This window comes from Anser brachyrhynchus (assembly GCF_964034855.1).
Source record: "Anser brachyrhynchus genome assembly, chromosome: 5".
In the NCBI taxonomy this organism is placed as follows: Eukaryota; Metazoa; Chordata; class Aves; order Anseriformes; family Anatidae; genus Anser; species Anser brachyrhynchus.
Genome location: NC_137699.1, coordinates 38,307,951 through 38,335,738, shown reverse-complemented (window position 1 = coordinate 38,335,738; position 27,788 = coordinate 38,307,951). Strand labels below are relative to the sequence as shown.

The window sequence follows — 27,788 nt, the reverse complement described above, 5'->3', positions numbered from 1 at the left end:
ACCAGGTAACTCCCCGTCCTTGGTGCCGGCGGGTTCCTGCCCCTTGCAGACAGGCAGCAGAGTGGGGGAGAGGAGCCGCGGGAGGGAAGGGAAGAGTTAAGAGAATGGGTCTGCCCTGGGTTTGGGTGTCTGTATACCCTTGGGACGCATCCTGCTCCAAACCCTCCGACGAGGGTCTGTCGGGGCAGCGTTTGCCTCCTCTGGCTTGGGAGCAGAGAGAAGGTGTGATGGGGCCTTGCGTTTATTCACAACAGAGAAACAAGGAGCAACATACAAAGAGTAAGAAGCAAAAAAGTACAGAATCATAACCGTAATAATCATAATAATAATCATAAATACTCAAATCTATCATTCATAGATTGCAATGACAACACTGATAGCTTATTATCATTAGTATTAAGAGTGGTAGGGGGAACAGGACAGCGGGAGGGGGTTCTGTGGGGCACAGTCTCCTAAGGGGCAGACGTAACGGGGATGAAGGTCCAAAGAAAAAAAGAGAAGGGCTGGGAAGGCAGCAGGGGCTGGGGACACTGCTGCCGAGGCTAGGGACGAGCCTGCTCCAACCCAAGCCTCTGGCTCGGTGTTGCCGACCTGGTCTCTGCCCTCCTTCCATCTGTGCTCAGCCTTCAAGCTGCGGGTGGGAAGGGTCCTGCCATGGGGCTCAGCCCCGGGGGCAGGCTGGGGCTGGAGGGAAGGGAGCCATGTCCCTCCTAGCCTAAAGGAAAGCTGAGGGTTGGTCCGGAGGGACCTTTCCTCTCCTCTGCCCTCACTCCTGCCACCGCAAGAGCATCCACCCTCATCGGATCGGGGTGGAGCGCCCGTAAAAAGGCTTGGCCACAAGATGATGGGGCGGGCGACCAGCCCGCACGTCCATCCTCACAGTAACTCTCTGGTTCATGGACAAAGTGGTCCACCAGGCAGAGCCTGATTTAAAAAAACATTGAAGTTAATTGCAAGCCCCTTGGTGACCCTCATGGCTTTGGGTCAGCACTGGCACTAGACGATCAGGCAGAGCTGCCCCTTCAAGGGGTGTTTTCTGGATGCAGCCTTAAAATATTGCACATGAGAGGGCTTCTGGCGCACACACCCAGCATCAAGGGGAAGAATGAATATGAAATACGTCAAAGGAAGGCTGCAGAGGTGGGTGGTGAATGTCTCCTGGCAGCTATGATCTATCTATGAGTCTTAAAAGGTTTCTCTGTGCTCTGGTTTCCGAGGAGAGAGCAGCCCACAGTGCCTAAAGCCTCAAACGCAGCTGAGGAGCATCCAGGGGTACGGCAGGGTGGAGATGACAAAACGCGAATCACATATCTGCTTCTTTGCAGACATTCAGTGTCTCATCTACAGCACTCTCCCCTTCCTCCTTGACTTAGTCCAGCTGCTTTTTTGCTCCTGTAGCACACCACGTCTGCTAACGGGATGAGTTGCTGCTGCCTCCTGTCATCCTCCCACCTGGCCGTGCCAACCTGTCCTCCTTTTCCTATTAAATCACTTGAGAAGTCCCTTACTCCTCCCTTCACCGGCCAAAGCTCCACCTAACGGATTCCTGCCAACAATTTGTCTGACCTGAGCTGGTACTGACCCTCAAGGACCACAGGATGGGCAGGAACTGGGCGATGCAGAGCAGCGAGCAACAGCCCCGCTGTGCTTGGGAAGAGGTGCCACCACCCAGGGCAGCAGGAGGTGATGGGCAGAGAATGACTTCATGTACCTTTTGTGGCCAGGAGGGAGAAATTTTTTAAGTTCCAATGAGAACACAGCACAAATGACGGGCAGAAAGGGTAGATTGTAAATGAGGTTGATGAGGTTGTCATCAGGATGAGGTTGGCAGAGCAGGCAACAACTAGCAGGGTGTGAGGGGCTGAAAACTGAGCAGGCGAAGGCTGAAAAGCCCTGGCACTACCTTTCCAGCATCGTCATTCTCTCAAGCCATCAGGCTAACTTGTGGCCACACGGCCGGGAGGAGGAACGCTCTTTCTACTTACTCCAAGGTTCAGGTCAGCAAGACTGAGCTGGTTTGAGGCGTTTGCTGGAGTCAATGATGGATGGTGGTGTGCTCTCAAGGGAGCTCGGGGGACCAGGCGGGAGCACATAGGGGCTCCCCAGCACAGCCCCATTGAAAAAACAGGAAAAATAAAGCCAAGCTGAGGACAGCAAGGAGCCTCCAGGGAGGCTCACCTCAGCTGTGGACATGCACACAGAGGCAGAGGAGGTCAGGGAGCAGACAGCTGGAGCGAGCTGCCCCTCTGCACGTCATTGCAGCCCCGTGCGCCTCTGGGCTGTGTTCACTTTTAAACCTGAGATTGCTTGTTTTTGTCATGTGTAGCTTGATCTAGAGAGAGAAATGAACAACGAGAGGAGGAACCAGGGGAAGGGAGAAAAAAACTGTGTGGATGCAGAAAAGAAAAATTGCTCAAAGGATGACACAGGACACGGACACGCACAAACGGAGACCCCTGAGGTATTAGCTTTGCAAACTAGCGCGAGACAAGGGAGAAAGCAAAGACAGCCACAGGGAGAGATGTGCTTTGCAGCAGAGGCAGCTCAGTGCCTACAGCTCCAGAAAGCAGCTTCTCAGCAAGCCTGAAGTCGGGCTTTGGAGGGGCAAGGGCTTGGCTCCCCACGGGTATGGGCAGCTGGGAAGGGGGGAAGCACCCGCAAACACATTCCCCGAGAAAAACTCAGCCCAGGAGTTTCAGGGCTGGGGACAGCAGGCAAAACACCCCCACCATGAAATCCCAACCATCAGTGACCTCCCCTCCTGATGCTGCGGTGGCATTGGATGCCTTCCCCTTCCCCGTGCATCCCCAGGGATGCCCAGTGCCCTTCCCTCCATTTCGGGTGACTCCCTCCTCTTCCTCTCCTGCCAGGAAGGGCAGCCCAGGGGAGGGAAGGGGGTGGCAGCTGGGATGGGGACAATGGCTGGGATGGGGACGATGGTCAGGATGGGAACGATGTCTGGGATGGGAACGATGGCCGGGATGGGGATGGGGAGAAGCAAACAGGGACTAAGGAGAGGGGAAGAAGCAGCAGCAGCTTCCAGAAAGGGACATTTTCTGGCTCAGTTTGTGTTGCAAGAAGATTTTACGGCTTGCTTGTTCACTTGTTCATTTCTAGAAAAAGTGCTCAGAAGAGTTTTCTGTCCCCTTTTCGCTGCACCCAGAGGGAATGGGGGAAAATCTTTGTCGTCGACATGAGCTATAGAAGGAGCCACAGGCCTCAGATATTGCTTAGAAACTCGTATTTCAGATTTAAATACCATACACAGTAAAAATAGAGCTGAAAGTACCGCCCCACATTGTCTGCAAATCATTGCCAGAATGAAACAGCTTCAATAAATTAAAAACAAAACAAAAAAATTGAAATATTATTTACGTCTCAATAAAAATCGCAGTAAAACCATTTACCTTTTTTTTTCTTTGTGTGTGTGTGTGTGTTTTCTTTATATTATATATAATATATATTTATATATGTATAGGGCTGCTCTAGTGCAGCATCTTTAGGATACTCAGCCAGAGAAACACGGGGGCGCATGCTTAGTGCACCGGGGTGCAGGGAGGGGGTGGCTGGGGTGCCCCTTCCCCACCTCGACGGAGCGGTGCTGTGCCCTGTCCCCATGGGACCACGTCCCCCCCCCAAGTCAGGAGCAGGCTCTGCTCACCCTCCAGACCCCAAATTGTAATTCCTGCCCCTTCCCTCTTGAATTTTACACCCCAAATTTGAGCACGGGGCTCTGAGGGCTGCTCTCCTGTCACCGCTCCATGTGCAAAAGCCCAGGGTGATGTCCCCAGGGGCTGGGGCAGGGGAGAGGGACCAGGATGGGCATGGGGGGGACACTAAGCATTCACCATGATGTTTCCTGACTGTGGATTCATTCCTCTTTGCTTTCGTTTTGGCATGTGCGCTCCCGAAAATGCACACACGGGTATAAATACTCCCCACCCGCCCTCCCCACATCTCTCCCCATCTTAAATATCCCCCCCCCCCGTTGCTCTCCAAGCACCCGTGATGGGTGTCAGGACACCTCGATGATCTCCATGCTGCCCGAAAAGCTTGACTGTTTGCCTATTTTGCCCAGCTCTTCCCGGGACCTGCCCTCGGACATGGTCTCCTCGAACTCCATCTGGCAGCTCCTCCTCTTGAACTGCTTCTCAGCACCGGCCTCCTCGTGCCAGCTGTGCCTCCCGTCCCGCGCCTCTGCCCGCTGCTTGTCCCTCAGTCTGATCTCGCAGCCCCCCGGCACCCCGTTGCACCCGAACGGGGGATATGGGCTGGCGCTGGTGAACAACGTCCCACCGCTGGTGCTACCGCCGCCACCACCGCCGCCACCACCGGCTGAGTCCGTGCCAAAGTACCAGCCTCCCTCGGAGGACGGGGTGCTGGGGGACTCCAGGTGGGCCCCCCCCCAGGAGCCGTTGGAGGATGGCGGTGGGCCAGGAAGGCTGAGCCTCGGCGGCTGCTGGAGGCTGTCCTCTGTCCCAGGGCTCTTGCGGGCCGTGCCGACGTTGAGGCTGAGCCCATGGGCCGGCGAGCCCGCCGTGTGCCGGTGTTTGCGCCGCTGCCTCACCTTGGCCTCCAGCAGGAGGTCGGGCCCGCTGGGCCGGTCGGGGCTGTCGGGCACCGGGGAGAACTGGCCGTTTGGCCCCGAGGGGCTGTCCAGCTTGCAGAGCTTGGGGGCCTCCCCGGTGCTGGGAGGGCCCGGGGGGTCCTGCCGCAGGCCAGGGGAGTAGGCGGATTTGATGTCCAGGGAGAAGGAGCGTTTCAGGCGGTTGGTGTCCTGGATGCGCTCCGAGGAGAGGTGCAAGCCGTTGAGTCCCTGCTGCAGCGCCGTGGGCGACAAGATCTTGGGAGGCCCACCTTGCCTCTCGGGGTCACTGGGTGGGGGTGCGGAGGTTGTGCTTCTTGGTGCCTCCTCGACCTTCTCTGAGGTAGACGGTGCGGGGTGCCTGCCGCCCTCGGACACCTCGGCTGGGTCCTGCAGAGTCTCTCCTTCGCCCCGGTCACCCTGGGCTTTCAGGGCCTTGAGGAGCTTCAGGCTCCTCTCGTACTCCAGGAGCTGGCCCAGGAAGTTAAAGTTGGGTGAGATCGATGGGCGGCGGTCCTTAACGAACCTGCCAAGAGGTGCAGACAACCCTGGTTGGTGTTTGGTCCTTCAGTGGGTCACCCCTACCCTCTCGGTCTCTTTGGGGCATCATCCAGGACCTTCTACCAGACCGCCCGAAGAAAGGACTTTTGGGGAACCTTTAGCCCTTGGGCCTCGGGATGATCTAGCGTAAAGCTGGCACCGCTCAGACTCTGGGGGTTTTACTCCTCCCCACCTCATTTTACTGCTCCCAACCTTCCCCCATGCATGCACTATGTGAAGGGAAGGTTTGGTTTGGTTTCACCAAGACACAGCCAAGGCAAGACAAAACTTCAGGGAGCTCCCACTCTCTTCTTCTGGGCTGAGATGGCTTTCCTTCCCTGGGCTGAAGCACACCAGCACAACCCCTCCCCGTCCTCCAGGGAACGCTCACCTGTAAGCATCGTCTGACGACATACCCATGGTCTTCATGATGTAGGCGATGGCAATGGTGGCTGACCGGGAGATCCCTGCCAAGCAGTGCACAATCACCTGGCAGCTCGACACCTTGGCCTTGTCTGGAGCAAGGCAGAGGAAACAGAGAGAAAAGTGTTGATGAGGTGAGCAAAATGGCTCTAGCCTCTCTTCCCAGCTCTCAACCCCCCGTGTGTGAAAGGACAAGGGTTGCTGGGAATAAGACCGTGGAGGAGGCCGGAAGAAAAGCCCAGGTTTTGAGGGCCAACTGAAGGGTCTGTAAGCATTATAATGAAAGCTCACCAATGAATTCAATGGATTTATCCAGCCAGGGAAGCAGCTTCTCACAGTAGTTGTCATTGACAGGAATGCGCATGAAGTGACTATCACAGATGAAGTCTGGCTTGGGACAGGAGTTGCTGGCATTGAGGACATAGCTTATCCCGTTCTGCGTCATCAGGTCCTGGTGAGAAAGAGGGGATTGAACAATTGGCTGAGTTCAGCTGCCACAGAGTGCTGCATACCTGTCTCTCCACACACTCCCTGCTGTTACCCATCCCAATATTTTTTCCCCTGTGTCTCCTGCTGCTTCTTGGCCTACCTGAAGCAGCATCAGCCCGTTGATGCTACCTGGCTGATGCTCAGCACAGACTGGAGAAGAAGGATGTGCCCATTTAGATGACACTCAGTGCCCATTTAGATGAAACTCAGTAGATCTTTACTTTGGCCCATTGGCATGACCAAAGAGCCTTGGAAGAGGGTCCTGGAGGGGAAAGCCCAAGCACCCCAGTATGAGAGAAAGAACCAATGAAAACTCTCACTGAAAGCTCAGGAAGTATCAGTTCAGAGAGAGAGGAGGCACCTCACCAGCAGAGTGGGGTGAGTTATCGGTGGCACCCTATGTTAACAAATGTTGACCCATTTCTTTGCTCTTGACCCGTACAGAAACATACCGGGAGTTCTCACAGGTTTGCTAGATGTTCACAGTTCTTCACTAACTCATGCTGAATTCGGCTCAGAAGAGGCTCACATAAACCACTGACTTCAGGCTCTAGCCACCGATAACTCAGAACACACGCTCTTCTCTGGTTCACAGGAGGAACTGACTTTTCCTTCTTTCTGACTCTGGAGTGAACCCAGACCCGTTTTCTGTGACTTTTCTGCTTCAACCACTCAATGGCCACCATCACTTCCCTTGTTTTTGACTCAATAAAATGCCATGGCACAGGCGAGATGTTAGATAATGAGGATCAGACAAAAAATTGCAAGGAGGGGGTGACCCACGGACCACCCCTCAGGGAACTGACTTGTGGGGTGCTGCACCCACACCAAACTCAGTTCCTTCCCTCCTGGGGCAACGCCAGCTTTGCCTGTATGTGTTGCTGACAGAAAATTCATAGCTGTCCTCCCCCTTCCCATCAGATCACTTATCATCTGTATAACCAAGGGCAGATTGCACATAAAAATGGGGAACATCTGTGCCAGCTGCCTGGCCTGCACTACTTCAGGGAAGACCCAGAATTAAACAGGAGGAGGAAAGAAATATGGGGATAAAGGAGTCCTCCCACACGTCAGGGGAGTGCGTGGAGCTGCCACCTGGGACCTCTGCCTTGCGACATGCTGGAGAGGAGAAGCGTCGCCCATGTCACCATCTGCACTTGACCCTGCTCTGCTGCCTATTGACGGAGCATCTTCTGGCCACCTCACTGCCAAGCTGGCAGAAAACACGGCTCCAAAAGATGAACAGAACCCTCTGAGGAGTTGGGGAGGAAAGGAAACCATCAATTTTCTTGCCTAATGTTGGCTCCTCAGGACATTTCGGCTGCGGCTCTCTGGTGGCCAGTCCCTGCCCGCCCCAGCTCGCGGTGGGGCCGTCCCCAGCAGGCTCTGAAGAGCCCAACCTCAGCTCGATGGAGCCAGCCCAGCTCCCAGGCTCACATTCTTGGCATTTTTCTCTTTCATTTCCTTCTGCTCCCTGTATATGATTTCTCTCTCCCTCCTTTCTCTTTCCACCCCCCTCCATTGCCCCGGTCCCTCTCCCTGCTCCTGCCTGGGGTGAGGACGCCTGCCTGGCTCCCTCCTGCCTGCAGTAGGTGCCCAGTGGCATTTTAACTATGATTTCTCCTTTCTTCTCACTGTTACTATTTTTCCTCTAAACAAAATTCCTTCCCTGCCATGCCATCACAGCGCTGCCCTTCCAGCACTGTTAAAAGGGCAGCGTCCCTCTGTTCTTCTCTCTCCCCGTGGCCAAACGTTGCCCACTTTTGGGTCCCCGAACAGAGCCCTCTCCCAGACGTGTCCCCTCAGTGGGGCTGTACCTTGTTCAGGACATCCTTCTGGGAGCCCAGGTAGAGATGCGGCAGGATGCGCGTGGGGCCGACATTGGCCACGGGCAAGCACGGCTGGGAGATGCTCATCGGCAGGATGGCAGCGGGCTTCCCCTCGCAGAGCCCCGGGAAGCAGGACGAGAAGGTGGCAAAGCCTCCTGCAGAGAAAACAGGGACATTGAGCTTGCAGCAGCCAGGCTGGGACCATCAAGACCTGCACCCAGAGGGCTGGGGGTGAAATGGTGATAATCCCTGACAACGAGAGCAGAGCTTTGCAGAGCAAAAAGCCAACAACCATCATTACCCTGGGGACTCCACCACTTTGATAGGCACTCCATTCCAATGCTTGGCCAACCTCTCCATGAAAAATTTCTTCCTCATGCCCCATTAAAACCTCCCCTGGTGCAACTTGAGGCTGTCTTGTACCACCTCCTGCTCTTCATGACTTCATCCAGACAAATGACAAAGACAGAAAGTCCTTGAGGACAATGAGGATCACTTTTGGATAGCAAAACCCACCAAGACAGGATGACTTGCTGAGCTTGTGCTGAGCAAGCCCAAGCCTGGGACTTCTGAGCAGACCACCACATGGGGACCTGCAGGCCATTGCACTCAAGCTGGGAATATCACCCTCACGCAATCTGGCAGCGACACCGCTCACAGATTTCCTGCCTTTCTAATGGCCAAATGCTGGCCTGCTTTGTACAGCGGCGCTAATTAGAAAAGGAAGCCTGAAAAAACGGAGAGGGGGACGCGGCGTAGGTTTTGCCAGAAGGGGAGAAATTTAATTTTTCTTGAACAGATTTCCTTGTCGTTTTTCATGGTCTGACCTTACTGAACGTGACAGCAAGCCTCATCCAATGTACTACACCAAGCAGTGGGTGGCAGCTTGGTGCAATGGAGAGCACCTGGGTTGTATCAGCCCAGGCAGCCTCCCCAGAGGTTTTCCCTGTCACGCAGGTGAGTAGATGCAGCTGGACAGAGGCCAGAGAAGACTTTGGGGTTTGACTGCCTTCAACTGTTATAGGGACCTGGACACCTCTGTGAGATCCTTCTGAAAGTCCCAGCCTCAGGATCCAGCACCACAGGAATCCCTGCCCATCTCTGCAGCTGAACAAGACCTTTTAACAAGCCTTCACTAACGACCTTTCCATTCAGTCTCTCCCCTTGGAGACAGATGAGCCTTGGCACACTCAGTTTACCTTCTCCAGGCCCTTGCAGCATTTCTCTGACCCTCCTGGAGCACCTCCCTGGCTGCTGCTGTGGCGCCCAGGCTCGGGCAGGGTCTGGCCCTGCAGACAACCTACCCGCCACATTTGGGAGGTGAAGGTGATGGAGAGGCCAGAGCAGTGCACGAAATCATGCTCATGCTGTCCTCCATCACAATCTCTTTGCATCTTGCAAGCCACAGCCTCCTCCAGGGGAGCAGCTCCTGTGTCAGCCCCAGGAGAAGATGTCCTCCAACCGACCTCTTCCTCCCTCGCTTATGTCTTCCTGGTGGCTAACACCAGCCGCAGCATCCGAACCTGGCCCAGCCAGGCGGCAAAGAGTTAAAGCACCTTATCATCTTCTCCAGCACTTCCTTTTCCCTGGCTCCCTCCGAAATGACATCACCTCTCAATTGGGGCATTAAATCAGAGCAAAGGAAGGAGGCCCAGCGCAGGTGCAGTGCAGCTCCGGTTACCGCTCGCCCCTGTGCCGCGTCCCCGTGGCCAAGGAGCGTAAATCACCACCCCACACACATTTGGGTGACATCCCCAGCTCGAGCTGCCACACGTGGAGCTGCTGGGGCAGACTGCAGGATGGGGAAGCAGGGGTAGGAAGGTTTGCATGGTGGGGAAGGGGTCTAATGGGATGCACATTTGACTTGCACACAACAACGTGGAGGGTTTGGAAAAGAAATCCAACGTGCTCATGGGGAGCGGGGTGCACGTACAGCCTGAGAACGGTGCCTCCTCTGTTCCCCAGCCTCTCGCCCTCATTCATACCCATCAAGAGCCGCCTGGGGCTGCCTACGGCTTCAAATCCCTCTTCCAAAGCCAGGAGTGGGGTGACATCATAGCTGCAGCAGGCCAGGACATGCTGCCGCTTGCTGGCGTCGCCATCTCCCCCTCGCCCGCCTCTGCCCAGGGAAGCACCAGCAGGGGCACAGGGGCTTGCTGGCCCCAAGCAAACCTCCCCGGGCCGTGCCCCCGTCCCTCCTGTCCTCATTTCCCCCACGCTCACCACCCCGCTGCTGGCAGCTGCTTGGGGGAAACCCTAGAGTCAGGCGCCTGCCGCCAGTCCAACCTCGCCGCGGCTCTCACCCCACCCGCGCCGGCTGCTCCAGCATGCCTCGCATTTTTAGAAAGCGAAGCAGCTCTCCCAAACAATCCCAAAGGCGGTGAGTGTCCCTGGCAGGGCTCCCACCGATACCTGGGCTTTCCCCTCCATAGCCTGGGCCACGGCTTTGTTCGGAGAGAGCAGCAGCGCCCAGAGGTCTTCCTTTCTCTGGGCACGTTGGGAATTAGGCTCAGGAAGGATTTCCAGAGGTGAAGTGGGTGCTTAAGGGTCTCCAGTACCTTCCTGATGCTCCCCTCCAGCCTGGCTTGCTGGTGAGGAGCTGCTTCCAGTGCAGCATGGACACACAGGCTGCTGATGGCTCCTCAGGGCTTCGAAAACAATTCCCAGCAAAAGAAAACAGTGTTTTCTTGGCAAAACTCGGCATTTCTGTGTCTCCTACAGTCACACGTGTCAGGTGGAGGTGAGGGATGGGGACAATAGGACAAGTGGGAGATGTCTGGGTGCAGATGCTCCTGCTGGAGATGAAGGAAGGAGCCAAAAAACAGCATTAGGCAGGTGCTGGGGAAGGCTGGGGGATGAAAACAACCCCCCAGATTTTGGGGGCTCATTCAGCAAAGCCCCTGGAGAAATAACCCTTAGCAGCATCACCCCCAGCCTTGCTCTGCACAGCCCTGGGGATGAGGTGGTCCCTGGTGGCAAACAGAGGAGGGGGAAAACCCCATCTTCCCACTTCCATCCTCCCCTTCACCAGGCTCCCCCCAGGGCACGTCAGTGATGAAACCGGATTTGTTGGGGACCTGCCTGGGACATGGAAGGTGACCAGAAGGTGGGAGAGGCACTGGGGACCCCTCCGCTGCCTTGGCTGTCACCTTCTGGTGGTCTCTGGGGATATCCAGCTCATGTAATGGGCAACGCCACAGACATTGCCCCTCACCTGCAGGTGCCCAGCCCCACGGAGTGTCCCCAGCCCCATGGAGTGTCCCCAGCCCCACAAGTCTTCTCAATACCTCTCAGAGAGCAAGCTCTGCATGTGCAGTGCCCCACTGAGCCTCTGGGACATGTCCTTGCCACCAGCCTCCCGTGCGCACGGCCAGCCTGAAGGCTCCCCATAAGGAAGGGGGAGAGGTGACACGTCACCCCGCTGTGCCACCAGCCTTCATCAGCAAGGAGGAGGGAAGCAGGCACAGCCAGAGCTGCAAAACCCATTAAAGAGGTGCTTTATAGCCCACCCTCGTTGTTCCCTCAACGGGTGTTAAGAAGCTGCGTGAGGCTTCCCGGGCAGGTGCTGGAGCTTTCTCAGCAGCCTGGCACAGCCCCAAGAGCCTGCCAGATAAAAACCCAGCAAGTCCAGGGATGCTGCCATCCCCATGCTGGAGCCACCCCCCCCCCCCCCCCCCCCGCCAGCTTGTCCCCCTTAAACCTCCTGAGAGGAGGCTGAGAGAGGCTGGCCTCTGCCCGGCTCTCATTAAAATGCCTGCGGTGGCTGGCAGCCGCTGCCAGGGCGGCACGTGGCGAGGGGCAGCGGGCACGCGAGCCAGCACGCGTCTCAGCTGCTCCAGCGGCGCCGGCTCCCCCCCGGCCGTGCCGGCTCGGCAGCCGGGCTGCTAAGCTGCTGAGCAGCCCCAGAGGTGGGCAGGGGGCTTCTGGAGAGGGTTTCCAAGAGCTGGGGGCATTAAGGATTTCTGGAGCGACACGGAGGTGGCTGCTCTCCTCCGTGGTTTTTGTTCAGCTGCTGTGACTGCTCCTGAAGGCGAGGACGTACACCTAAAGTGATGCATTAACGTGCTTCATTGGACCGAAGCATGGCAGGGGATGATGAGGACTGGGGGGGGGAATGCAGAACCCCAGCCCTTGACCGCGTTGTGCCCGGCATCTTGGCGGCAGGTTAAATGGAAGGAAGGGTGGTGGCGGGGCCAGGCACTGCACACGTCATCCCCAGAGCTGCTGGGAAAATCCCTCTCTGCAAAACGCCGGCTCCCTGCCTCTCGTGCTGGGTGGGAGCCTGCTCACGCCGGCGGCATGATGCAATGCTGCTTACTGTCACCCTTACTCACCGCACTCCAGGAAGCTCCTGGGTTTTCTCAGAGCTTCCCAATGCTTAGGAAATACTGAGTTTTCCCTCTGCTGTCGTCTTGCTGTTTCCCCCACTGGCAATGACCAGTGCGGTCCCACCGGGTGAAATCCCGGTGTTCTGCAGCCTGGTCAACTCGCCCTCTCCTGGCTGATGCTCTCCTGGCTGCAGCAAGGGATAAACTGCCTCCCTGTTACACCCTCCGTCAGTGCAAAGCAGGCTTTCTGCACTAATCACTGCTAAGCCAAATTCTGCAACGTCCCCCTATGTCTACTCCAGCCAGCCATGAGCAAGGGCCCTCTCCAGCTTTTTCTGCTTCCACCCATCTCCATGCAATGGAGGGAGACACCCCCTGCTCATCCATCTCCCTGCTCACACTGCATCCCCCTGCTTCCTCCTCTCCATCCTGCTCAGCCTTTGTGCCTGGGCTCTGCTTTCACCCTCCCTTCATTTGGCACCGAATTTCATCACCCCCATTGCCAGCTCCTTCTTTCTTTTTCCTTTTTTTTTTTTTTCTTTTTTTTTTTCCCCAAGCGGTTGGGATGAGAGAGCCGATGAATCAGCCCTGTTCCTGATTCACGTGAATTCCCCATTTCCTGAAGCGTCACCCCCAGCAGCTTTGGGGTGACCTCACAGACCGGTCCCAGACCCCCACCCTGCCCGCTCCCACTGCCTGTCCCTCTCCCTGCTCCCAAACGAGTGGAGAACTTCCTTAAAAAAAAGGAAAAATGGCAGAAAGGCAGAAAGGAAGCCCTCCACCCACACAAACACAGACACGCTCCCAGAGCTGCTGGGCTTGATTTTCCTCCGGTGACTGTGTCTGCTTTGGACCAGCCTTACTCGTTCTAAGTAAAGGAAAACGTGTCATTTCCAGGAGTGACTTATTACTAATGACACCATCACTGGGTTATGTGGTTCGTGCCACAAAAACCTGTCAAGCACTTTTAGCAGGCTCCCATTTTAAGTGGTGATGGAGGGGAAGTTTCTTGATTCAACCATTCGGTAATCTAGGTCATCCCAGGCTCGGCGTATTTTTAAGCCGCTCCAGTTAATATCTCCTTCTTCCGCTTGCCCTTCACCCTGGCACTGCAAAACGTTGCCGAGCCCGTCTCCGAAAGCAATCCCTCTGCAGCCGGGCATGCAGCAATCGCGCTAGTGAAGCGAAATGGCTCCGTTGGGCAGCCGCAGCGCCGCAGCGCTGTTTTATTCAATTGCTCCTCGCACACCTCTCTGCCCTCGCCCATCCTCGTCCCCGCGCGCTCCCCTCGCACCGGTGCCCTCCTCCGGGGATGAGGATGCAGCACCCTTGGTGAGCCCTGCCGAGGAGGTGCCGCGGGACAGAGCCTGCCCCGGTGCCCGCGGAGCAGCACCGCGCAGCGCCCGGACGTGGCGCCCGCATCCTGCTCGCCTCCAGCTGCCTCCCAAATGGCTCCTGCCCATCTCCCGTGGCTGGAAGTGCGTGCTCTCGCCCCCTCCGAACGCTCGCCGATCGCCTCCATCTCCCTGCTCGCCGGCCGCCTGCTCTCTTTGTATGGCCAGCCATCGCGCTCCGCTCCCCGTCGGCCACTCTCCGTCCCCCGGGTGAAGCAGGGACAGGCTGCGTGTCCCCCCTCTTCCCCCTCCGTCCCCATCGGAAGGAAAGGAGCCGGCCGGCTGACAAACCTCGCATGTCCCTGCTCTCCTTCATCCTCCGCACCCTTATTTTCAGCTTCATCTGCCCCTCGTGCATGTCTGTCCAGAACTGGTCCTCGGCCGGGGCGAGCATTACGTCCACAGGCATCCAGGCAGCTGGGCTGCGGCTCGCGGGGGCACCTCTTGCCCTAGCAAAACAACAGCTGGCGGGCAAAAAAAACCCTGAAGCCACCTCGCCAAAAAAGCAGCCCCCGCAGCAAAGCACTGAAAGCCTCCCCCCTGCGCCAGTTTTCGGAAAAAAAAAAAAAACACACACAAAAAAAAAACCTAAAAAGATGGGAGTGGGGCTAGGGGGGGGGACGGCTTTGCCCCTTCCCCTGCCTGCTCTGCGCTGGCTCCCTGCGCGTGCGGCTCCCGCTCCAGCCTGAATGAGCTCAGCACATGAGCAGCAGCCCTGCTGATCCATCCACCACGGCGGCTCATAGCTAACGGGTCAGGCATGCAACCGCATTCCTTACTCAGCACACAGACACGCAGGATAACTCAGGGGCTGCGCGCCTGACATATGCTTCGCTCGCTGCTTAAAGGCGCAACAGCTCTTTTCCCTCCTGCCCTGGCCGATGGAAAGGCTGATGGAGAGCGGCAGGATGCGGCCATGCTTCCCCCCCCCCACACCCCCAGCTGCTGCGGGAGGACCTGTGCGTCCCGCTGGATTAGGTCCCGTCGGGTTAATTTGGGGACAGGGGGTTGGAAGGAGGAAGCGCTGGGGCTAGTGACAAAAGGGACATGTCAACAGGGTGGCCGTGCTGCCCCTCGACATCCCTGCGGGACCCCGCAGGTGATGGGCACCCCACGGCTGTGCCCCTTCCCCGTGCTGCGGGCACAACATGGTCCCACGGGGGCAGTCAGCTCTGAACCCCAACACAAGGAAGGAAAATGCTCCCACCTCCGTACCAAGGGGGAAACTGAGGCAGAAAGGTTAAAACTACTTCTCCGGTGTATACCAGGAGATGGAGCAGGGCGCAGCCTGGGACCTGACCGTCAGCTCATCCTTATCCTCAGACCTTGGTGGTGTCTCCACCAAGCGTGGCACCCTCGGTGGACACCAGTCCTGGAGTGGTCTCAAACAGCTGGAGACCCTTGAGCCTCAACAACTGGAGGTGAAAGGTTCTTGCGATGGGTTGCTCATGGCTCCATCCCACCCAGACCTATCTGCCTGGTCCTGGAGGAGCAAGAGCATGGGTTGGAGGAGATGCACCCTCCCGTCCAAAAGTATGAGAGGAGGCATTTATGAATGGCCTTCCCCAGTCGCACTGGGGTCTGTCCCCGCACGGCGACTTCAGAAGCAGGTGAGGGCTGGTGAGTGCTCTGCTCTGCATGTGTACAGGGGGAAAATTACTTACACCCGCTTTTCCCACCTGTGGGACCCCTTAATATGTCTCCTCGCTGCTCCTTGCAAGTTTATGGGTCTGAGCCCAGGCCTCCAGAAAATCATTCAGGATTATAGTAAGCGGAGGAGGCGGGGGGGCACGCATTGTGCCTTTGAAAATCTGCAGCTTTACGGGCTGAAAAAGCCCAGGCTGAGCCATATGTGAGTGACTTCAGTGTTTTTCCTTTGAATGACATCACATGAGATGAGGTCATCGGCATTAACTAAGAGCTCTCCCCTCCCCCCCACCCGCCTTCCCACCCCGCGCGGAGCCAGCCTCCTAACGAGCCAGCCTCCTAACGAGCCTTGTTGTTGTAACAAATACGGTTTGATGATTATCAGATGTGGGGCAGAGGTTGGGGAAAATTTGAAGCATGCTCCAGCAGGACTGGGAGAGAGGGGAGCCGCGTTCCCCCCAAAGCAACACCGGGTGATCGGCTCCTGCCGCAGCTCCCCTGGGTGTGCAGGGTGCCACCACTCTCGGTGGTGGCCCCGTGTATGCCACCCCCGTCCTCGCAGTGGAGGATGCAGAGGGCAATGTGAGATGCTGGTGGGCAGCGTGGACGGCTACCGGTGCTGGAGATGCCTTTGCTACTGCTGGGCCACAGCAGTGGAGGCATTTCTGTCACAATCACCATCACCATCTCCATAGCCAACTCCATCGCCATCTCCATCGCCAACTGCATCGTCATTTCCAAAGTCAACTCCATTGCCATCTCCATCACCATTTCCATCATCATCCCCATCGACAACTCCTTTGCCATCCCCACCACTATTTCCATCGCCATCTCCACCACCATCTCCACCACCATCTCCATCACCATCTCCATCGCCATCTCCATTACCATCTCCACTGGCACCTCTATGCCAGTGGGCAGTTTGGCTCTGACCCATTGCTTTTGGAGCTCTTCTGGGGTGGAAACCATCAACAGACCACGCAGGGGAGGTGATGCAGGAAGCAGGTGGTGAAATCGGGAGTGTCGTCCTCAACCTGACCCCCTAGCAGCCCACAGGCATGTATCTGCCTTCCCTTGCTCCCCTCTGGTTGCCGGTGGGAACTGACTCACTCAGGCTTGCAGAAGCCCAAGGCACAAGTTATTTTGGCATGGGCAGATGCCTTCAGGTTGTGTTTGGACCCAGTTTTCTGCACAGAGCTGCTGGGAGCCCCAGCCAGGGAGCTGAGCATGGCACTTCCAGGAGGAGGTAGTCAACCACGTGGAGATGCCACCTGCAGCCACCTTTCCCCAGGCAGAGCCTTCCTCCCTGTTCCCTCCTGCCTATGGTCTTCTGGGCAGTGGCCAGCGTTTCCTCTCCCCACCCAGCACCAGGACCTTGCCAGAATCGCGATCGCCAGCCTTCACACATGGTAGGCCAGGGCCTCAGGAAAAGGGGAGGCAGGTTTCTCCAAAGGAAGGAAATCATAACTGGGCATGGGTTCCTGCCCATCAGGATCTCCTCCTGGGGAAGTTTCCTTCCTCCCTCCCTCCTGCTTTCCAGAAATGGGAAATTAAATTACACGATGACTTTTGAAGCCTTGGCAACTGGCAGGCTGCTCTTCCACGGCCCCCATCTCCTCCCTCTGCCCCATCCCTCTGTGCCGTTTCGCTCGCCTTTTCTGGGTCCGATTGTTAAAAACGCGGCTGGGGAGGGGGAAGGGAAGCTCCACGGGGTAATTATAGAATCGGGAAAACAAGTTGTCTGACGACAGCGTTGCTAAACAGGGAGGTTTAGAGCATAGGTCTGGAATACAATCAGCTCACACATACGTGACCTGGCTTAACCCCTCCCAGGGATGCAGCCACTGGTTCCTCTGGGGCTGAAACCCTCGCAGACATCTCCTGGCCATGGTGGAGGGGTGGGAAGAGGCCACCTTGCTCCTCTGCAGAGATGCAGGGCCACATCTGGGCTGGGTGGCCAGGGCTGGACACCGGTACCTGCCGGGATGGGGCTGGAGGGCGAGAGTGCGGTGTGGCAGCATCCCAAAGGCAGCCAGCACCGCAGCATCCCTGCCCTGCCCCGGCCACCGCGGTCCCCCACGGATCTCACTCTACGTCCATCCCTCTGAGTATCTGGGCATTTACAGACAGCCTCATACTTCACCTCCATGAGCATCCTCAGCCCTGTGTACCCCACAGAGGCTCTGCTGGAGCCCAAGGACCAAATCCATCAGCTAGCACGGAATAAAGCACTTTCCGCAGCAGGGAGCTGCTCCTGCCACATTTTGTCATCTGAACTAAACTCAAAAGTATGGGTGTTTGGGGTACTTTTTTTCTTTGGATTTTAGACTATGTTTTTCGAGCTCCTTTTCAGGACTGTCCCTACGCAGAAAAAAAAAAAAAAAGAATAAAGAAGTGTGTTTTTTTTTCTCTTTAATCATCTTCCCCCACGTCCTTGTTCCTAGAGTAATTCTAGCCAGCGCTGAGCCCAGTCAGTACTGAGCAGCTCAGCTCTTGCAATGGAAATTCCCTTTTCTTTTTCACTACTTGTTTCATCTGCTCTGAAGTCACCTGGCTTTGGAAGATTCCCTTGAAATTCCCCGATTCTCAAATCTCATAAATAACTGCTCCAGGTTTGCAAATGAGATCAGCCTCCTCCAGATCAAGCCCACTGAATGGTTACAACTCTGTGGCCACTGTTGTCCTTCAGTCTTGATAATGATGATGATGATGATGATGGGAGTGAGCCTTCTCTCCTCTCTGCTCCCCAGCTCCCTGGGGAGGGCAGGGCTTACCCCATAGGAAGAGGAGGGACCTCACCAAAAAGCAGATGGAGTTTCCAGTATAACTCATCCCATCGTGCTCCCAACTCCACCGTCTCCCTGACAGCAAAATTTCCAATTTCCAACTGCTTCTCCCAGTTGAGCCATCTCCCCAACGTTGGGCAAAAATCGGACACCCACAAGCTTTTAGCTCCACTGGAGAGGTTCTTCAAGAGACCTCCTCCAGCAGGGAAGACCAATGGGTTGAAACCAAACGCCACCACTGTTCCTGGCCATGGCACTGCTGGGCTGGAGAAGACCTGGGCCAGGGCCAGCATGGCCAAGGAGCCTGGCGGGAGGAGGATGGAGAGCGGAGGGCTGGGAGGGATTTCTCACTGATGATATTGTTACATTCTTTCCGAATCCTGGGAGTAAACAGCCGCTCCAAATTTAGAAAGAACAGGGCTGGAAAATTTAAACATTCCTTGAAGAATTGGTACAAACGGCGAGGGGGGCGGGGGGCTGAAGATGATCTCACACGCGCTCCCGAGCCAGATGAAAAGCTCATGACTGGAGCTCAGAAAGCAAGCAAGGGGCCTGTTTCAGGTCGGTGCGCGACACTGCATGGATAAAGCACGGATAAACCTGGACCGAAGAGAGCCCACGCAATGCGGTGGGACCGGCACTGCCCCCACCCTCCAGGTGAGCAGCCGAGGGCTCCCCACCAGTTTCCTCCTTGCTCCGTACTGGGACCAGTGGCTGCACGTGGCTAAGCAGCGCAGCAAAGAGCTCCACCATCCCCAGAGCCCTGCTTGGTCCCAGCATCATCCCGAGGAGCATCCCTCGCCCACCGCTTCACTCGGCTGTGGAGGAGGCTGGGGAGATTTGGCTCTGCTTGCTGCCATTCAGCAAGGAGCTGGGGATGCTCAGCACCCGGCAGCTCAGCACCGTGCCGCGGCTCTGGCCGGGCTCCAGCACAAGAGCTGGCATCTCTGGAGCCATCAGTGGCCGATGGAGCCAGACTGCTGCCGCTTCATAAACAGATAATGGCTGTTAATAAAAACAAAGTGGGAGCTCGCAAAGGGAAAAAAAAAAAAAAGCAAAGCAAAAAAAAAAAAAAGGAAAAAAAAAAAGCAAGGGTTTGTGCTGAAATAAACAAAGGTTAAAGAACAGTCAGGCTCCTGAAGGAATAGCAAAGCTGGGCTGGAGGGAGGGAGGGGGCATTACGTAATGCAGGAAAAATGTTGGCTCCATTCAGTTTTCCACCACTTCATGTGATGTCAGGAAAACCATATAAATCAACAGGCTTTCTGCTCCCACGGATGGAGGGCAGCAAGCAGCACTATTTATACTTACACGATTAAAAAAAAAAAATGTAAGGGGGGGGGGGGAGAGATGATGATGATTTGCAAGACTGGGAATAATTGACTCAGATTCCTCCTTCCGAGCCCCCGCTGGAATTGCTGCTCCGGGGTTGTTAACCCTTGAGGAGCCCCTGCCCTCACTCCTGCCACCCCCAGCAACCCGGGCTCTGGCCTCCAGCCTCCACCAACTGTTCTGGGGCAGGTTCATCCGAAAAACGGCGCAGAAACAAGCAAGGGCCAAGCATGAAGTTTGGGGACACTGAGGCATGAAAAACTAAAAACGATGCGCCTAAAGCAAGCTGGTTGGGACTCCTAGGTCCTGACCCTGCTGGGGATGATGTGAGATGGGGACTTGAACGGCTCAGTTTTGAGGGTGATTGGGGTGGGCACACTGGTCTGGGGATGCTCAGGAGTCAGTTCGCAGCACCTTTTAGCATTGGGAACCCCATCTGTGGGGGTAATGAAGGCTTGTAGGTAGCAGATCTAATATTTGTATGCGGAAAAGGAGTGAAGCCAAACTTAAGGTTGATTTTTAGCAACAAAATTTGTGATAATGGTCTAAAACCACAGTATGAAGTGAGGGACAGAGATCAGCTCGTTAGCCCATAAATACATAGTCCGCTTGCACTGGACCCAGAGCAATGAAGAGGTCTCTGGATTCCTCCATGTGCACGTACGTCACACCTGATGCCATGGAGGGGGTGGGGCAGAAAGGGTGGCACTGGGAGCAGCCTGGGCGGGATGAGGTGCCTGGGCCAGGATGGGTCGGGTTGAGGTCGGACCTGATGCCCTGGTGGGGTGCTGGGGTCCTCAGCAAACCCTCCCAGGCTGGCGCACCGTGCTCGCGAGGCAGGGAGGGTCCTGGCAAGGGATTGGGATCCAGCCCCGTGTACACATCCTCTCCTCAGACCTCCCAAGCGCCACAAACCCGGGTCAAAAATAACCCGGCTGCTGCCCACATTACAGGAAGGAGGAAACTGCGTGTGTCAGAAAGCGCACCCAGCCTCCCTCTGGATGCTTTCAGCAGTGTTTTTGAGTCATGATTTCCATATAAAACTCAGCAGCCATGACCCAGTGTGCTACATTTCAGTTCCCCTTTTTTTTTTTTCTCTCCACGCATTAGCAGCCTGTGTTCCCCATTAGCAGGCTCCGGGCCGCGCGGCTCACGACGCCGCGGCACAAGGAGCAGGGGATGCTTTGCCAAAACCTCAGCAATTACCAGCCGGGAACGCGGCTCTTTGAGGACTTCTGCAGGGAAAAGGCAGGGTGGAAGGGAAGGGCTGAGAAACCTGTTAACAGGTTTTAACTGGGGGGGTTTAAAACATCACCTAGCACCTTGTGCAGGCGGATGTGCTCCTGCCTGGGGGTCTTTGGTGCAGCGGCTGGGGAGGATGGAGATGGTAGCCAAAAAATGAGGGTGCTTGTTTGCTTGCATGGGCTGGGCATTGGTGGCAGTGACGGTGACACCATCCTAACAACACACCAGAGTGTGGGTTTTTTTTCAGGTCCACTGCAATGGCTGCTTTCTGACCCATCCCGGTGACCCAGTCTGCCTTCACCTTTTCGGCATCATGCACCAAGCTGTGCCCTTGGTTATGCCACGAAGACCTTGGGCAAGCTCACAGCATCTTCGCCAAGCGGTGGCCTCAGCAGAGCTCCACGCTAATTCTCTTTATCGTGACTTCAAGTAGTCCTTGCTTGCTTTTGAAACCCTCACCCTGTCAGACCTGGGTGCTTTATTCCCATTATTTCTCTGCTCTCCCCATCACAGCTCCAGTTCAAAGCTGGGAGGTGGACAGCCAGCCAGGCAGCTGTCCCAGCTGCCAGGAATTAAAAGCAGCTTTCACTTTCCCTTCAAGGTGATGTGCTCATCACACGCGCTGCATGGCCACAACACCATAAATCCAGAATAATTGCACAAGCACCAAGTGAAATGGTAACCCAGAGCCCCAGACAGCTGTAGGAAGTGGTCTGGATGCACCACGGGGCCCATCACCCTACAACGCTTCTGGTGCCAGCAGCAGCACCATCACCACCACAGTCATCATCACCATTACCACCACCATCATCGTCACCACTGCCTGCCCTCGAGCAGCTCCGTTCCTACCTGTGAGGATGGAGACGCTGTGGAAACAGCTGTCCAGCTTGCCCAGGAGGATGGAGAGGAAACTGTCGGCAGCCAAGCCGGTCACGTCCCGCGTGCTCTGGTCATAGACCACGACGTCCTGGTGCTCCTCTGCCTCCACCTGCAGGGAACGGCAAAAAAACGGGCGCTGGAGAAACTGAGGACTTGCTTCTGCCCATGGAGCATTTCCATCAACCACAGCCAGAGGACTGGTCGGGGTACTACATGGCCGAGACTGCCCCGCAGGTACAAATGGGTATTTCAGCACCAACGCCAGTTGCAGCATCCATGCCAATAGCGAGCAAATCTGAGTGCCTTACCTAAAATCCTGCTCCCGCACAGCGCCCACCATTGGTTTGCCATTATTTATCCAGAAGTCACCCATGCCCCCATCCTCTGCAGTCATCCCATCAGCCGTGCTCATCCACCATCCTGTCCGATGGGCAGGTCCATGCAGGAGAACAAAATGCACGGCTCAGCACACCTGCTGAGCAGCCTGATGGATGGCAAACACGTCCATCACGCTGCGGGAGGAGTGGGCAGTGGCTGGAAAGCCAGGGGGATCCAGCAGCTGGATAATGCCCAGCCCTGCGGGCACAGGGAGTCCTTCTGGTGCAATGCCCTGCCACGTGCTGTGCTCCCATTAAAATGCGAGGGTTGGAGCTGCTGCCTCCCATCGTGGTGATCAGTGCAACCTTTCCCATGCATACCTGATCAGCAGGGACTGAAACCTCGTTAGGAGACTCCTCAAGCTAAGCACCACTCATAGACACTCTCCTCCTTTTGCTCTTGCACTTGCATGCCCTATCTCACCACCCTTGGGTTACTATAGATATTAAAGCAACCACAAACGCAACGCTTGGAATCAATCCCCCCATCCCTTGAGAAGGTTTCCGCAGCAGCCAGAGGTGTGCAGACGTCTTCCCAAGGCAGATCCAGCCCAAGGCACAGCGAAGCAGCAGCTGGGCTGCTTTGACACCCCGCTGCAGGTGCTTCCCTGCTCTGAAACGTGAGCTACATCCCAATAAAACTGCAGCGTGCACGGATTTAGCTGAGGTCATTGTGGCCGCTCACCGCAGGGCTGAGGACAGCCTCGTGCCCTCGGAAGTCACTGCTGCTTTCACGGGGCACTGGGAAGTGAGTTTGGCCATGCAGGTCAGTGGGATGAAGGGAGGGAAGAAAAGGAAGCGTCAAGAGGAGAGGGAGGAGGAAAGGATGGGGGAATTTTAAAATAAGGCATTGAGAATTGCCCAAGGTGCCCTGGGTAAAATCAGCGGCCGTTTCTCTAAGCGTCATCAATATTCTTTACATTATTAATAATAAGCCATGCTGTTTTTATAAGGGTAGCTCAGCGTGGGTGAAACTCCTCACGAGAAGCAGAGGTGACCCAGGGAAGCTACCTGGGGGTGAACCAGCCAAGGACATACCTTTAGGAACATCTCATCCCAAGAAAACCTCTGCTCCTGCCATCCAGTGAGGCACAGCGTCCTGAAAACCCAGCCTGAAGCATCTCCCCAAAAGCAAGGCAAGGAGGGGACTGAGCAGGGGCTCGCACCTCAGCCAGAGGGGCAAGCAGGGGAGATAACAGTTCTGGCCAAGCAGAATTATCCCACAATAGGATTTAGTGTTCCCTCTGCACGGGGAGGCTTTGTTTTGGCCATTACTGCAGGGTTGCTGAGCAACGGCAGATATGTGTGACACGGTTTACATCTTATTAAAGTTATAAGGTTTCACTCAATGTAAATGCCAAACAAGCACTGGCCTTGCGTGGCCCGGCTGCAGAAAATAAATATCCTGCTCGGTGGGGCAAGGGCTGCGGAAATGGGCTGAGAGGAGAGAGAGGCTTGAAGAAAAATACACTTTGCATGGGAAGGGTTCATTTTTCTAGTGGCACATCACACGTGGCAGTGCTGGCATTCCAAGTCCCAAGGGTCAGATGGAGCAGGGACAGCAGGGATTTCATCCAACCCTAGAAACACCTTGGTTGGAAAAGACCTTCAAGATCATCCAGTCCAACCATCGCCATCAAGTCCAACCATCATCATAAAGTCCAACCAACATCATCAAGTCCAACCATCGCCAAGTCCAATCATCAAGTCCCATCCCCAAACATTTCCCTCCTCTGCTGCCCGAGCCCCACCTGTGAACACCTCCATGAGCCACTGCACAAGAAAGGAAGGATGCTGAAGGGCTGCTGGTGGGATGCAGCATTTGGAAAGGATGACACACAGCTTGCCACGAGGCACAGCTGGCCTTGATGGTGCTACTTTGGACTTGATGATCTTGAAAGTCTTTTCCAACCTAGAGGATTCTGCTTCAGGTGTTATGGTCCCACCAAGACACCCATGTCTCTGCCCCCAAGCCTTGCAGGAGCATCCTTGGGGAGCCCATGGGACATTGCTGGGGGGCCCATCACCCCCCCGGAGGTATCTCCCCACGGACATTTTGTCCTGGGCACCGGGTGGTTTGATACACCCCGGTGTTGGCTCTGCCTGCTCCGCGCTCCCCGGCTGCTAAGCGGGGATGATGCCACTTGTGTGAAGTGCTCTGAGCCCTCCAGGTGATCTGGGCTAAGAGTGAAGTATTCTTATTTTCCCAATTACCCCGGACATCGCAGCCACATTTTGTTTCAAAACACGGTGAATCACCCCACTGAAATAACATCGCTTCCATAAACATCAAGAGCAGCCGGGCACATGGCTCAGAACTAAGCCCCAGCTATCCCTTGAGCAAGGCAGCTGCTTCCAGGGCCAGGTTCCTCCAGTAAATAAATAAATGTCCCCACAGCCCCAGTAGAACGTTGTCATGCCTCTAGCTGCTGCTGTAGCCATTCCCAGAGACAGCTGCATTTCAGGAAATGAGAACAGGTCAAGATGTGGGAAGACTTTCCAAAGAGATCTTAAAAAAGTGAGCTTCTCAGCATTTCCCTCCAGAAATCAAAATAAACCCCCAAGCAGGAATTTCCCACAACCTCTTCCCCTGAAACGGCACCAAGGAGCTGAATTATTCCAGCTGATAGCGGGAGAAAGGTTTAAAAACAAAGATGGAACAGGTAGCACAGCACATTTTTGTGCTGAGGGCAACTATTGCTGTAATAACTGGAATTCCTGGGAATAAAATAAAAGCAATCTGTTGGAAAATGGATTACTGCTGCAGTTTCCTAGCCCGGACCATGGGCAGCGATGGAGTTCAGCATCTCTGTGCCCAGCGGGGATGCAGTGCACAAGAGGGCTCGGGGAGAGGTGGCTTAGCTGTGCCCACATTTCCAGGGCAGATGAAAGGCAGATTGCGACGAAAGAAGAAAGGGTGATATATTTTTCCCCATTTCTTCTTTCCCAGCAAAAGGTCCTTGACCAAGACTTGCTGTTATCCCGCAGCATTGCCCCAAAGCAGCGCACCTAGGAGGGTTGCCAGTGGTGCCCTCCCTTCACATTGGGGCGGAAGACTGCCCTGCGTTACCCTCTGCCCAGCCAGGCGACGGGCAAAACATGACTGGTGCCTGGTGGGGGCTGGGATGCGCAGGTCTGGGGTTTTTTGGGCAATGCAAGCGAGGCAGGAGCGCGTTGAGGTGGGCTGCCAGCAGTGCCCCTTCCTTCTGGGCAGCACCGCGGTGCTCCCGGCCGCCTTTGTCTCGGCAGCCCCGGCCGGGAGCAGGAAGCGGGAGGAGGGCGGGAGGCCCGTCAGGAGGAATAATGGGGCTGGACAATCGCGCCACTGATGTCACCCTTCCTGCCATCTGCTCCTAGCGCCAGCCGTGCCCCTGTCCCCCCCTGTCCCCACCACTTTGCTGATCACCCTTTGGCAGGTGCACTGGCGAGCCCTGAAAATAAAGGCTCCCCCTCTCCATGTTGCCCAAAGCAGCACGTTTTTCCCCAGATCCTGACCCGCCTTCTTGCCCCAGGGGATGTGCCCATGTCTCCGTCCTCCCGCTGCCACCGCTCAGCCTCCTGCCACCCACCACATGGGGACAGCGGCACAAAAGGCTTGAACACCCCAAACCACAGCCAGCACCCTGCTTTGTGCCAGCTGAGGATACGGCCGTGACCCCCCCCCTTTTCCCCCCAGCTTCCCGGGGGCAATTGGCTTAACCTCATAAGAACACCCTGAAGCTTAATTAATTCCTGGGCTGAGCGTCCCCAAAACACCCACGGGGTTCGCGTTGCATCCCTGCTTGGTACCCGGAGCACTGCTTAATGACACGGGACCGGGAGGAGGTGACTGCTCCTTGCACGGGGATGCCAGCAGCCCCCAGGTGACCGTGAAGGTTGGGGACAACCTTTAGCAGGGCAGAGCAGGGGCGGGAGCCACCTGTGCTGGCGCAGGAACATCCTTTGGGAGCCGCTGCCGCCCGCTGCGGCATCTCTGCGGCTGCGAGCTGCAGCGCTGCAGGCGGACCTGCATCAGCTGACGTTAACTCTTGGCGCTCCCCATCCTCCTCTTCCTCCCCCCACCCCAAAGTCGCATCGCTTGTGCTGCTGCTGCTGCTGCTGCTGCTGCTCCACGTGACGGCGGCCACTGCAGAGGTGACCCTGGCCGGGAGGAGGGCGGCCGTGCTGCGCCGGCTCCCGGCTCGCCAAAACTGATTATTCTTTGCTTTATTCACTCAGGGGATTGACGAAGGGCTCAAGCCGCTGGGGAATCGTTTCCCGCAATCCCCTCCGAAGTGCCCAGCCCGCAGCATGGCTGGAGCAGCTTGGAGCAAGGCTGGGCCCCCCCTCCCCGGCTCCTTGATCCCGGCAGGGTGATGTCACTGGCAGCCAATGCGGGCCGCGGTGGCTTCGCGGGGTGGCGGGGGGGGGGGACACGCCGCAGATGGCTCCAGCTGGGCCCAGCATTTGATTAATCGCCTGAATTACCCTCGTTTTGCCATAAAATTACGGGGATGGGGGGGGGTGCCGGGGAATGGTAAAAGCAGGAGTGCATCGGCAAAGGAGCAGGCTGCCGTGGGGGTGCAGCACCCCAAAATGCGAGGCAGGGGGAGGCAGGGGGTCCCCTTGCCAAAACCGTGCTGCGGAGGGGATGTGACACTTCGGGGATGCGTGGCGGATGGGGTGACGGGTCCCTGGGGAGCCAGGAGAGGAGAGGGGCCAGGCCACCCTCCCCATGGTCACTGACAGAGGGCAGGACCCTGCCTGAGCCACCGCGGGGGCACCCAGCCCTATTTCGGCCAGCCAGCCGTGGCTCGGAGCCACCTCTATTATTTAACCAGGAGAGATAGAGAGAGGAGCCCGGGAGAGATAATATGCCATGACACCGGATAAGAGCTCCTGGCGTCACAAGGGAGGAGGATTACATGTCCCTGAATGGAGTTAGAGATGACAGAGGGGAGGGGAAGAGTTTTTAGCAAGGGATTAAGCTTACAGCTCCAGGAAGGCTTTGGGGGGCTGTTTGCCAGTGCAGGGCAAGCCCTGAGGCTGACATACCTGTTCGACTGGCCTGGGGAGGGGGGTCCTGCATCACTGGGGTGGGGGCAATGAGCAGGTCCCCGAGGACAGCCCTGTGGGCTTGTGCTCCAGCTCCCAGAGGGGTGGATGGGGTGCCAGAGGGAAGCCGGCAGGTAACGGGGTGCAAGGAGGGAAGAGCGGGTCGCATGAACCAGGCATGGCCGGATGGAAATGCATCCCCCCACCCTGTATCTTTCTACTGGGGGAGAGGTTTCCACAAGGACAGGCGAGGGCCAGATCCCGTACCTTCATCTTGGAGGCGGGCTGGATGAGCTCCGTGATGGAGACCTTGTCCTGCTGGAGCCGCCTCTTGACCAGCTTGGAGCAGCAGATGTTGACGGAGCTGAGGACGTGCCAGGAGTTGTACTCCACGAAGGAGCGGCTGTCGATGACCAGGGTGCCCTCTGCCCCGTTCCTCAGGAGGCTGGCCAGCTTCTTCGGATCCATCACTTTGCGTGGGAGCCTGTCCCCGGCCATACCGGGCCCGTCCCCTCTGCGGTGAGCGGGGGCAAGGGGCGCGAGGGCAGGGCAGGGGCCGGCACCCGTCTCCCCGAGGGGAAGCAGCGGTGGGGCGAGGTGCGAGCAGGGCAGCTCCTGTCCCGGGCTCTTCACGCTGCTAATGCCCAGGGTGCCGACTCATTGTGCTGAACCTGGAGGGAGAGGGAAGGGGGAAAACGGCGGTCAGGTGGCAGGAAAACCAGGTGCTCACCTGGGGCTGAGTCCTTGAGGAGGACCTCAGGAGGGCACAAGGATGCAGACACACTTCCCAGGCATGTCCTCGCATCTGTGGCTCAAGAGCTTCCCAGGCCAAAGGTTTTCTCTTTGTGTTTAATAGCCCTCGGTGGAGCTTTCCTCCAAGAATTTGTCTAATAGCTTCTG

The 27,788-nt window shown here is 56.5% G+C and overlaps 1 protein-coding gene across 3 annotated transcripts in view; it reads right to left on the bottom strand.

The window, feature by feature from the left end:
- Positions 1 to 3,226: 3,226 nt before the first annotated feature.
- The window catches only part of DUSP8 (dual specificity phosphatase 8), a 36,198-nt gene continuing 11,636 nt past the window's right edge, over positions 3,227 to 27,788 (bottom strand). For 2 of the 3 annotated variants that reach the window (XM_080594193.1, XM_080594194.1), the window contains exons 2-7: positions 27,156 to 27,559; positions 21,448 to 21,586; positions 7,855 to 8,021; positions 5,840 to 5,999; positions 5,517 to 5,640; positions 3,227 to 5,111 (exon numbers count right to left, since the gene is read on the bottom strand). In XM_080594193.1, coding sequence (XP_080450319.1) covers positions 4,016 to 5,111; positions 5,517 to 5,640; positions 5,840 to 5,999; positions 7,855 to 8,021; positions 21,448 to 21,586; positions 27,156 to 27,386 — 1,917 coding nt within the window. In that variant the 5' untranslated portion in view covers positions 27,387 to 27,559 and the 3' untranslated portion in view covers positions 3,227 to 4,015. Of the gene's footprint in view, positions 5,112 to 5,516; positions 5,641 to 5,839; positions 6,000 to 7,854; positions 8,022 to 13,879; positions 15,493 to 21,447; positions 21,587 to 27,155; positions 27,560 to 27,788 lie in introns of those variants that run through there. The other variant, XM_080594192.1, reaches the window with a different exon arrangement.